Genomic DNA, 13,188 nt, shown 5'->3' on the forward strand with positions numbered 1-13,188 from the left:
TCCAAGCCTTTGTGCCCCTTCGATGTAAATACTCCTGACTAGCCCAACAAGCAGCAAAATCTCACCCCTATACTGTAGAGATCCCTTTCTACTCCAATAGTTTCTTCCCTCAAACTGTTGGACTTTGGAATTCCCTCCCAGGTCCCTGTTTCCCTTACTTTACTCACATGCAAAAGTTCTAGTGTAATATGAACAGCAAGATGTCTGTTCAACTCCCTACATAGTATCCTTGCAAATTTTGTCCCAAATAGTAGTCCCTTACATCCAAGAAGTCTTGTTTGCAGTGAAAAAGACAAAAAAAAAATTTGTATAATTGGTTTGTATTATTTAGATTCATTGGACTACTTTTCTCATCTTGAGTGTCATTTTCACAACGTTTTGGTAACCTCCAATCTTCTTCAGGTGTATCTTGTCCGGAATGTTTCTGTCAAACTCAAGAATTTGGACGGAATTTTGAATGGAACCCTTTATTTACTTCACGGGGGTTAGCATGCTCTCGGAAGTTATACCGACGGAAACGATGTGAAAATGACACTCAAGATGAGAACAATAGTTCGAAGAATCCAAATAAGACGAACAATAAATCCTCATCTCAAAAATTCAGAAACGTAATTATTTTGTGTTTTGAAGTATTTTTTTATTTCAATATAAAATTTTGTTCAAATCTGATATTGGTAGTAATCCAAGATGGGAACAGTAGTTTGAATAATACAAATAATATGAATTAGCAATCCACATCTCAGAAATTCAGAAACAGAAAAGTAATTGTTATTGCATTTAGAATTTTGTTGTATGAGTGTCGTTCCAAGAGTAAAGCCTCCTATTTTTTCAACTGAAAAAGTTGGAGAGTTACAAAGATGGGTTGGTACCATTAAAACGAGCTATCTTTTGTATTGCAGAATTTATTTTTCTACATAGTCACCATTTATTATCAATACACTTTTGCCAGCAAAGAACGATGGCCGTGCATGGGTGTCTGGAGCGCATTTTGTCATTATTTGTTCTATATTTGTTTTTTCACCTCTCAAACCCATCAATCAAACTTTGGTAATTCTGCAAGCTGTCTGTGGACCATTATGAAATGTAGCCCGATTAGACAATTTTAACTGAATCTTATATTGAAATAAAAACATTTTCAACCATTTTAAAATAAAAAACAAAAAAAATAAATCACGCATGTGACACTATTATCTTCTGCCAAGAAATATAATTTGGAATCTCTGTACCATGTGGAAGTTTCTGGAAAGACTGTTGTGTCCTGGCACAGCATAAATAGCCCCCTTGTTCCTATTTACAATGCCTCCCCACGGGACAGAGTTAGACACCAGGGTCGTTTTTTAACGTGGAGAAAAGGAACAAAAATTTAAAATTGTCTCAGTCGTGAAGGATTTCTCCTCCACTGACAGAGAACAAGAAATTGAAGTGCAGCATCTGAAGAACAGATACTACACTTTGAGATATTTCTTGTCCCGAAGGCCAAATAGCCCCCTTGTTATAAACAATAGACACATCCCTTTTAAATTAAGCTTGATGGGCGGCATTAATTCTCTCCAGAGAATTACTTATCTGTACAGGGACTAGCAGCTAAAATTTAAATGTTTGTATCACAGTAACGAACAAAACTATATATATATATATATATATATATATATATATATATATAATTTATTTTTACATTTTGAAGGAACATATAAAACCCAAAAGTTGGTTAATTGATTGACATGGATGGTATTGAGTAGTGATCTGTTGTACTTTTCCTTACACCTGACTTCTTTGTTTGTCTTCTTTTCTGTCCGTGAGAGTTATAGAAGTCTCCTTTAAAATCATATCTCCGCTGCTTCCAAACGACTTTCACCCATCTTTGTTATTGCCGAACATTAGCAACCATAAAGGAGAATTGACCAGACATACATCTTCAAGATTCTGATTTTTGTGTTCAGTTTTTATATTTTGTACTACAAAATAGAAGTTTCAACTACAAAATCTTCTCTCTCATGATGACAAAAATGAGAGAGAGAGAGAGAGAGAGAGGGAGAGAGAGAGAGAGAGAGAGAGAGAGAGAGAGATACATGAATGCATATATAAAAAAAAAAAGAACAGAGAAAAACTTAATTCATAAGTTCCAAGTAACAAGTTCATTGGGTTCAGTCTGTCTGACCTTTTGGCAGTATCTTTGAGCCTTTGACTTGATAAACACTTGTCAAACTCAACAGCGGGTCAAATCTGATTGACAGCATATTTTTTTATCATCAAGCTGATTCCACATTCTGTTAAAACGCTGGTAATGTAGACTTTTAACAAAAATAATAGTTTTCTAATCTAATTTATAAAACTCACTATGTCTGTCTGTCTGTCTCCATATTTTCAAACTCTATCTCTTCCAAAACTAAAAGTCACACAGCGACGCTATGGGCCTCCAGTGATTGGATTTTTATGGACCAGTTTTTATGAATCTTTAGCTGATTAAAATAGTTTTTAAGGGGTCGAAATGGGGTCAAAATTGAAAAAAAAATCGTTATTCATTTTGTACATTCCTCTTAGTTTATTTTTAATAAGTTCATATGTGTGTCACGTTGGTAGAGTGGTAACGTCACCAGCTTTGAATACTACAGTTTTGCTTTTGGTTTCGATTCGAGCTGATGGTACCCAAATATTTTTTTTTTTACTTTTGAAATCACAACTCTATAATAATATATGCGAAATCTGGACAAATTAAAATATCATACTTATGCATATTTTACGACCAGACAAATCCTCCCCAACCCCCCGCTAGCCGCTAGTTATCTAAATAATAAAAATGTTTTTAATAATTTTATATAATCACTCCTCTCTCTCTGATCGGGAATTTTTTTTTTGTTGGTTTTAAGTTTTCTTTTTATATGTGCAGTTTATCGACTGTGCTGAAATAATTTTATTATTTATAAAACCATTCTTAACATGAGGAGAGCGGACTTTATTAACTATTCTGTACTTTCACCTAATAAACATACTGGTGAGTTTCCAGAATAGCCAATAAAGCAAAAAAAGAGTTATAAAATAAATATACAACAAATAAATGTTACCAAAGGCAAGATAAGTTACTCTTCTATCTACCTGAATAATTTTTTTTATATATTTTAACTAATTTTAAAGTGTTTTTTTTTTTTTAAATAAAGGTTGTGAAAAGCCTGTCTGATTATAATAAAAACAAAATGATGGTCCCAGTCGAATCTGTATAATCACTCAAAAATCGAAAATTAGACAAAATATTTATTAGACATCCATCTCATAAATGTCACTAGTCGTGTGAAAATGTAATATTTTAATGTTTCGCCTTTTGAACCATTATTATGGTTCGACTGTGGCTCTAATGAGATTACAATTTTGTTTTGCGTTCTAACTCCATACGTTTTACACTATGTTTATTTTGAAACAAAAACACTTTAAAATAAGTTAAAACACACACAGTAGGGACTGCCAAACAATTATGAAAAATGGACCTCATGTTTCCGTGACGTCAGATTTGTGTTAACTATATGAACTATGGTAAAGCAGAAACAACTTAATGATTTTTTAAAACCTTTGTTTATCTTCTTCAAACTGCAATTAATAATTAATCTTTGTTATAATTTTGTTAGGTTTTAAGATTTACACAGTTTAACGATTAATAATATTATAAACATTTGTATATTAAATATGAAATACGGTTTTACCGAATTTTCATTTGGTTACCTACGGGGTTCCACATTTTGTTCGGTAAAAAGGGACAAACAAAATATGAGGAGGGGGCCTAAAAATGCTTAATATTTGTGCAATAATATTTTCAAATTGGTTTTAATCTGGTGATAAAATAGCTGACAAGTCATGTTTATATTAAAACTTAATATTTAAAAAAAAATTTAAACACAATTAATTAAAAATCTATGTTGTAACGGAACTTTAGGGAGTTGAGTTAGTGCTTTTCGGGCACACCCTAATAAAATAAATAATTTGACACAAGCTACTGAATAAACAAACAAAGAACTTCCTAAAACTTAACAAGGAAAAGGTTTATTAAAGTGAGTCAGGGTAAGATGCCCAAAAGATATAACTCGGATAAAACTTGTCTGTCTTTGCCCAGTAGTTATTCCCAAGTGGGAATTGTTGATACCGGTGTAAGCAGAGAGGGAGAGTGAGGAAACAGGTCCGCTCTCTTTGGCGTCTGGCTAGAAAAAAGGAGTTTTTCTCGTCCGGAATGGAAGCAGTTAGAGTTCCTTAGGGGGTAAGGAAGGTCCCTGCGCTATGCCTCTGATTGGTCAGTATGTGCCATATCGCACAGTCAGGGGAGGCACTGACCCACAAGAAAAAGAGTTCTATTTGTTTCTGCTTAGGCTGAAAGCGGACAGAGAAAAAGGTAGCAGAACAAATAGCAAAAAAAAAAAATAATAAATAAAAACGTCAATTTATTTAAGTTATTTTTTTGTTTTTACGAAAAAAAAAAAATTTTCTTTTTTGTAGAAAGTAGAGAAAAAAAAGTTTCTTTTTTAACAGAAATATACAATTTTACATAGTTTCTTTGGCCAATGTACCCGTCGACCACTACATGTAGTGGTCACATAACTGTTCTCATGTGGAGCATTTACCTCAGGTGTATGATAATACTGTGTGTATGTTGGAGGAATGTGTGGCTTATATATTAATGTGTCCAGAAAAGCTCTTTTTACCCTATCTATGGAAACTGTCTCTTTTTTACCACTAATGTCAACAATAAAAGTTTTATCAGTGTATGAAAGCACACAATAAGGGCCAGTGTAGAGTGGAGATACTGCATCCTTTCTAAGGAACACGTGAGTCCATGTTAATATGTCCTTTGGGACCAAAGATTTTATGGTCTGTTCCCTAGGGTGCATCGGTGGTAGCTTACCGAGATAGGCTCGTAGTCTGTTGATATACAGAGCTGAGTCAGTTGTTGTATCCTCTATCGGGGTCAGCATCTGACCTGGCAACGATAGAGGTGCTCCATAGACTAGTTCGGCTGCAAAATATTCCAAGTCCTCTTTGATTGAGGCACGACAGCCAAGAAGGACGACCGGTAAGTACTCGCTCCATCGCTGTTGGTCAGAGTAAGCACGTAATGCTGCTTTCAATTGGCGATGGAAGTGTTCTATCATCCCATTAGAAGCTGGGTGATAGCTTGTCGTCCGAATGCATGTGATCCCTAGGATCCTGGACAGTTCCCGGAATAGGTGGGATTCGAATTGTACACCACGATCAGTGGTAATGGTGGTAGGAACTCCGTAACGCGATATCCAGCCTGATATAAGGGCTCGCACTACAGATTCAGCCGAAATGTCATTTAGGGGAATAGCTTCAGGCCACCGTGTGAAATGGTCTATGCAGGTCAGGAGATAAGTAAATTCCTGACTGACCGGTCAGGGTCCAACCAAGTCTATGTGAACATGGCTAAACCGAGCGTCTGGAGTGCTGAATGTTCCAAGGGGTGCACGGATATGCTCGTGTACCTTTGGCAGGATACCCAGGAACGTGTCCAGGCAGTGATATCACGCCTCATATTTGGCCAGAAAAATCTAGCTGTAATTAGCTTCACTGTGGCTTTGCATCCGAGGTGTGCTAGGTTGTGTAAAGTGTCAAAAACAACTCTACAATGAGTTTTGGAACAAATGGTTGAGGTGAATCCGTTGAGGTGTCAGATGATCTGCATGTCTGAGGTAGGTACGGGCAGGTATGCGAATTTGCAAGTCACAAATTCAAGTGACGATGGACCCAATGTGTCCAGACTAGGCTGGTCTAAGGCCATCTGCTGTCAATCGATATCCGATGGTGAGGACAGAGAATTAATGGGAAGGTGAGACAAGGCGTCTGCCACTGCGTTCTGCTCACCCGAGATATGTCGGATATCGCTGGTAAATTGCGAAACAAAATCCAAGTGGCATGTTTCACGGGGAGAATATTTGTCCAGTTTAGAACGAAGTGCACATGTAAGTGGATGGTGATCAGTGTAGATCACAAATTGACAACCCTCGAGTGAATGTTGGAAGTGTTTCACTGCGAGGTACATTGCCAGCAGTTCATGCCCAAATGTGCTGTAACGTTATTCTGCCAGTTTCAGTTGTAGCAAAAATTATGCGAGAAGTTGTAACTGTTGTTGGTGCTGCTGTTGCAACACTGCACCTACAGCTGTGTCTGATGCATCAACGACCAGTGAAAACTGGGCATCAGGTACAGGATGTGCAAGTAGAGATGTTGTCGCTAGTTTTGTTTTCACTTCATTGAAAGCTTTGAGCTGGACTTCATTAAGTGAGATTTGCTCATTTTTCTTCTTCCTGTTACATAACAGGTCAGAAAGAGGAGCTAGAAGATCCGCACAGTGTGGGATAAAGTGTCTGTAGTAGTTCAACAGACCAAGGAAGTGCCTTAGTTGGCGAAGTGAAGTAGGTGGTTGAAGGTCTTGCAGAGCCTTCACCTTTTCCGGTAACGGAGATATACCGTTTGGGCTGATAATGTGGCGCAGGAAAACTAGTGACGAAGCACCGAAAACACATTTACCAGGGTTAATCCTCACCTGGTATTGCTGAAACCATTCGAGCAGTAGGCGGAGGTGAGTGATGTGTTCCTCAGGTGAGGCACTTTGCACAAGAATGTTGTCTATATAGTTATAGATGAAGTCCAAATCACGCACTACTTCGTCCATGAAGCGCTGAAAAGTACTAGCGGCATTACGTAAACCAAAAGGCATAGTTAAAAATTCAAATGCTCTGAATGGAGTTGTTACTGCCTGCCGTCTTTGGTATGTCAGCCGGATTTACTGGGATTTGATGGTAAGCCTTGACCAAATCTAGTTTGGAAAAGGTCTTACAACCATGCAATGAGGAAGCAAAATCCTGTATATGTGGGATTGGGTAGCGATCAGGTACTGTCATGGCATTGAGTTGTCGGTAGTCCCCAGTTGGACGCAACTCTCCGTCACGTTTTGGGACCATATGCATATGCAAAGGGGAAGCCCATGGACTGGACGAGGGGCGTATTATTCCCAACTGTAGCATATGATTGAATTCAGCCTTCGCTGCTTTAAGTTTATCAGCAGGGAGGCGACGAGGGTATGAGAACACAGGAGCACCTGTGGTCTCGATGTGATGTTTTGTGGTGTGTGTGGGTTTGCTCACCACAAAAATTAGGTTTGTTAATTCCAGGTAGGAGTGTAGCAACTCGTGGTAAGGATCATTTGAAGCGGCAATGAAAAATGCCGGGCTGATAGATGGGACATTTGGCATTATGCCAGGGATGGAAAGTTCCGTACTAACGTCTATCAGCCACCGTCTGTGCATGTCTACAATTAAATTAAAATGATGCAGGAAATCCGCGCTTAGGATGGGGTAAGGTAAATCCGCTATGGTAAAAACCAATATAAAGTCTCTCCGTAATTCCAAGTCCAGAGAACGTGAAATTTGATCGTACATGGGAATGGGAGAATGATTTACCGCTTGCAGTGTGACAAGCGACACTGGTGGCTTCTCTTTAATGAGTTTCAGTGGCCAGATACTGCAAGCTGCACCTGTATCAACCAATGTTAGAATTTTGTGGAAAGCTTGCCGTGCTCGTCTTCCCACTATCTAGTTTCCCTGGTTAGGAAAAGAACAGGGCATTTTGCATTTTCGTGCCTCAGCGCCATAACGACTATGGTAAAAACATAGTCCTGGCATGTTTGAATGGCGACGGTGGTGTGGGGAAGGTGAGCGGCTTTTGAAGTGGTGTCGGGGGCGAATGTGACCTGCCCATGTTCAGCTTACTCACCTCTCTGGTGAGGCGTTCGATGGCTGTAAGTATAGCCACTGCTGTTGCTTCTTGTGTTAAATTTTTATCTGCTGCAGGGCCCATGGGTTCAGCCTGTTGCTGAGGGATCGCCGCAGTGGTAGGCACTTTCACAAAATCCATTACTTTATCCGCCGACACTGCTACTACATCGACGGAATGCTTCTCTATCATAGGTGCTTGTATTGCCTTTACTTGCGCCGGCAGCCTTGAGAAGAAAAGCTGCTTAATTAGGGTACTGTCAGGGGGGACATGTTCTGCCAGCTCCCTCATTCTGCGGAGTAACTCTGTTGGCCTGTGGTCCCCTAAATGTTTGTCATGGACCAACGTTTCAAAACGTTTTTCTGCCGAAACTGACGTCCGGAGCAGTACCTCCCGCTTTATGCTGTCATATGTAGTGTTAAGAGGGGTGAAAGTTATTAAGTCCTTGACAACAGGAGTCAAAGACACGGGGAAAGCACTAAATAAAATGTGTAATTGTGTTTACTCCGAAACGTTGTTCGCAGCAAAATATGATTTGAGTTGGGCAAACCAAACTCGAACGTCACTGACAAAGGCAGGCAATGTTGTCATTTTAAGAGGAAAATAGATCAAAAAAAATAAATAAAATAAAAAAATAAACTATCCGGATACTAGAAGGACATTGTCAAAGGACCACGTGAGGACAAGGGAAAATATTTAAGGGAAAATATTTAGACAGAGGCAAAAATAAGAAAAATATTTAACAGGCTAAAAAGAGAGAAAAAAAAATTTTACAAGAAAATAAACTAGAAAAATGGTTCAAAAGAGCAGTGGTAAAAAAAAAAAAAATGGACAATATGTGTGTGTGTGTGTGTGTGTGTGTGTGTGTGTGTGTGTGTGCTCTTTTTTTTTGTGCCTGTGTGTGTACCCTATAACCTGGAGGTAAACGAATTCTTTAAACGGGTACTTACATTACGTGAAAGCAAGTTTTTTTTTTTGTTTTTTGTTTTTTTTAGTAAAAGTTCTCTCTTTTGTTTCGCAGAATAAACTGCCCCTTGAATTACTTGTCTCCTGTTTGTGTTCTGGCGTCGTTTTCCCCAAGAAGAGGGAAAAAAAAAACTTTTAGTCACTTTGTTTTTGTTTTTTTTCAAGTCATTTACGATGAACTGCTATCCGTGTCTCTCGCGTTCTTTTTCCTAGGATATCCAACACGCGGGTCAAGAGAGTATGGTGCAGGAAATAATGTCTTCTTTTTTCGTTTTTTTTTTTATTTTTATACAATGACGAAAAAAAAATGTTTCCGTGACAAATTTTGTTTTTTTTTGTATGCGCCATATCTCACAGTCAGGGGAGGCACTGACACACAAGAAAAAGAGTTCTATTTGTTTCTGTTACAGAACATTTTGAAATAATGGAATTTTAATCATTTTAATCTTTTAAAAATTAATTAATTTTTAAGAAGTTTCTTTTTCTTGGCAATTCAACTGATTATAGTATATATTAATTCGAAAAAATGCTATTTAAAAAAAAAACAATAATATTAAATTTATATATTTTTTAATTGCAACTTAAAGGTAAGTTTTTGTTCAATATATGTATTTAAATTAAAAAAAAAATGTTTTACTTATTTTAACTCTTATGTTTCATAATAAATAGAAATGTCGATAGATTTAAATATATTTTGTTCAAATTTCGAAAAAATAAATATGGGGGGGGGGACACGCACTAAAAAAATATTTTCCCTTATATATTTTACGGAAATTGCATTTTATATGTAATTTCATTCTAAAATGAATAAGTATAAAAAATTTCACGAAAATCTGACTATTGGTTGATTTTTGCTAGATTTATTAAACATGTTAGAATTTTTTTTGTACCAATAATGGTGCATCCGCCCTGTTTACATTTATTATTGTTTATCTGGTTCTTATATATTTTTTGTGTTTTGTGTCCATTATGATTTTAGTTTCGTATATTTTCGGTTTGTATGAAACTCCCTTTAATTTGGAGAAAAGGGAAATGCTAGCTCTGTAATGACGTCACGAGCTCAGCGCGTATTTCGTTCTCTTTTGAAATTCTGCTGTCGTGGAGAGTGAACGTGTTCATTGCCAGGCGCTGAAAATGGAATTTTGACGAGCCCTCCTTCAAAGAAGTAAACCCGGCAAGAAATTAATACCCGGCTGTGACGAGACAGACTTCTGGAAACTATTTACGTTTTGCACGTATTTATTTTACAAGGAGTGGAATTTAAAGAAAATACCTTTTACGTGACAAGGTATTATGGAATTTCCTATCCGGACAAGCGACGAGGTCTTGCTCCTGTAATACATGTGTGTCTACGGTTTTCATGCAAGGAAAATTCTAAAAGAACTTTAAACAAAAAAAAGAAAATGGCATGTGCCTAACAGGCTTTCAATTGTGAGTACGCTCCTAAAATTAATTTCATATGCGAGTGTGATTAGGAGATACTACTATTTTGTACATTCTTGTTTTATTCGTTAATGGATACATACAACTTCTTTATAAGAACCAGCAGTGTTTTTATTTTTTCATTACATGTTACTTTTTTCATATGCTACCTTGGCGTTTAAGTTTAATGCCCGCAAAGGGAAAAATTTGCAACTTATTGTAAATAAAGTTTCTTCTTTGTTTCAAAACGACATTTATATTTTATTCTTTACCCCCTCCCCCTCTTTTGTTTCATGCTTTTTTTTCAGCTTAGTTACTTTAGCGTCAAATTTATCTGGAAGCAAGATAAATTCCGACAAACACGGATATGTTTTCACGTTTGAAATGCTTACTACATGGGAACATTATTTTAAAGCGCCAATTATGTAAACACGATTTTCATCTCGCAATTTCATTATTTTCGTACGATGAAAAATTTTTTTTTAAATCATTACTAGTTTATTATGCCCTCCTTCTTTTAAGTGGTACAAAAGTTATATTGATAATATTAATTTATAATAAAGTTACATCGTTTTACATATGGGGGGGGGGGTAATTCTGTGGTGACTTGACAGTCCCTAACACACACATATACAAAAACTTATCAAGAAGAGTAACTTAGTTTGCCTTTGGTAACATTTATTGTTTGTATATAAATTTTTTCACCCCCCCCCCTTTTTTTTTTCTTTTTTAGCGATTTTGGAAAATCACCTGGGAATGATTTCGGATTTTACAATCCACAGAGATTCGAAAAAGTGGTAAAAAATTCAAATACATAACAAACAAATGTTATCACAGGCAAGATGTTACTCTTCTACCTATCTGGAAAAGTTTATAGTGGTTTTACTCACTTTAAAACATGTATTCTATTCGAAAAACAAATAGTGTTGAGCGTTACGTGAGAACAAGAAAAATGACCGCGAATCGACACCTAAATATTTGAAGTTTTGAAAATGACTTAAAAATAAAACAAAATACTGTTAGAAACTCACCCCATATATGTCATGGTAACACATATTGGGTGAGTTTCTAACAGTATTTCGTATAATTTTTTTATTTTAAGTCATTATCAAACCTTTAAATATTTACGTGTCCAGTCATGACCGTTTTTCTTGTTCTCAGGTAACGCTCGACACTATTTTTCGAACAGAATAAACGTTTTAAAGTTAGTAAACCCACCAGAAACATTTTCATATAGGTAGAAGAGTAACTTATCTCGCCTTTGATAACATTTAGTGGTACTCGTACATTTTAATCAAGACATTAAAAAAATGAAAATATCGAAAAAAAGTTATGTTGTACGTATACGTTATGGAATGAAGTTCTCCGAAAAAAAATGTAATAATTTGATCAAGTATTTTTTTTTTTTTTTTTTTACAGCGAAAATAATTTGTTATGATACCGATTGAAAGGTAGGCATGTTTCGATTTTTAAGAAGAAAAGCTATGATTTAACATGTAGAGGGGGGGGGATCGACGCTTTAGTCTGAGTTATCTCCCCGTGGCGTGTTCTAAAACTCCAAACATGGTTGCCTTCAGCGATTGTCATAAAAACATTTTTTTCCGATGTAAAAAAAAAAAAAAAAACTACTCGATCAAATTAAGTGAATTTTTCCCCCCCGGAAAACTTCAATCCACAACGGACACGTACAATATAACTTTTTTTTTTTTTTTTCGATATTTTCATTTTTTTTTTAATGTCTTGATTAACCTGTACCCATTTATTTGTTATATATTTGAATTTATGCCCACTTTTTCGAATCTGTGTGGATTGTAAAACAAATCTATGATTTCTAATCCTACTCCCCCTCCAAAAAAGTATCCAATTGGAGGCGTAAATAATTCTATAAAGTAACCGTTTTATTTTCTTGCAATTAAAAAAATATATAGACTTACTATAAATAAAAGAATAAACATATAAAATATTTAATCAAGGGTTGTGGTCAGTTTGAGTACAAAACAGGCGATAAAAAACGTTAATGCAATAATGAGCTCCTTTAAGGAAACTACACCTTTGCTAAGGAAAGTGAGTGCGAGTGGCACCTTCGTTTGGGAAAGTAATGCTACAAATTCTATTTCCGGTTCGAAAACGAGGCTACCATTCCCCTAAGTCCACGTCACAGTCATTCCAGCCTTTGCACGTTTACCTACGGCTTTTCACGAGTCCGGGAAGGATTTGTTTTTTTTCTCTACTTTCTTTGTAAAGTAAAAAAAACAACAAAAAAAAAATAAGAGAATATTCAGAAATGTCAGCCACAAGTATGCGGTGGCTAGCCATCTACGTTTCTCTCCTGTCCGTGATCCCGTGCATTCTCTCCGAACCGGCTTCAGTTAACGATGATTTGGTGTTGAACAAAGTTGAACGCAACGTGGACGTGTCAACCCATCTCATCAAAATATCAACGTCGATCGTTGTGGAGAACACTGGCAAAACAACAGCCAAATATTTCCTCTACAATGTCGATCCACCCTTGCAGGCAGACATTGCGTTCATCGGAGCTTATGTAAGTGCTTGGTAATTGAATAATTTCAATTTTTAATACCAGCTGGGTTATAATAATATCTTTCATTAACCGGCGATTTCGTTGAGTGGTTTTTATTCCAACTACTGCTTTAAGTAATTTAGTCCGATTCGTTCGAATGTCTCGCCCAGATTTTGTGTACAACTGATATTTAAAGCCCTAAAGTTTACTACTTATGCAGAATACGTACCGTGCTGAAATAATAACGCTATTATTTAGAAATATATTCGGTGAATGCACTTCCGTGCTATTTTTAAAAAATAGTATTTTCAAGTTTAATTAAAGTTTGATGTTTTTATTAAATTGTAAGGTTAAAGTTCAGAATCGGTACAAAACACTTTCCACTCCCCAACTTAAGAATGGCTTTCTAAATAAGGTTATTTCAGCACGGGTTAATAAGTAAAGTGCAGTGGCTGCAGTGGATACACTGCAGTCTGCACTAGTACCATATATTCTTGACATAAAGAGTG

At 36.4% G+C, this 13,188-nt stretch overlaps 1 protein-coding gene across 1 annotated transcript in view; it reads left to right on the forward strand.

The window, feature by feature from the left end:
- The first annotated feature begins 12,265 nt into the window (after window positions 1-12,265).
- The window catches only part of LOC145249728 (dolichyl-diphosphooligosaccharide--protein glycosyltransferase subunit 1-like), a 29,428-nt gene continuing 28,505 nt past the window's right edge, over window positions 12,266-13,188 (forward strand). Inside the window, exon 1 of the mRNA XM_080111630.1 lies at window positions 12,266-12,700. Coding sequence (XP_079967756.1) covers window positions 12,443-12,700 — 258 coding nt within the window. The 5' untranslated portion in view covers window positions 12,266-12,442. The remainder of the gene's footprint in view (window positions 12,701-13,188) is intronic.

Source organism: Euprymna scolopes, chromosome 28, assembly GCF_053919585.1.
Source record: "Euprymna scolopes isolate OS-2025 chromosome 28, ASM5391958v1, whole genome shotgun sequence".
NCBI classification, from domain to species: domain Eukaryota; kingdom Metazoa; phylum Mollusca; class Cephalopoda; order Sepiida; family Sepiolidae; genus Euprymna; species Euprymna scolopes.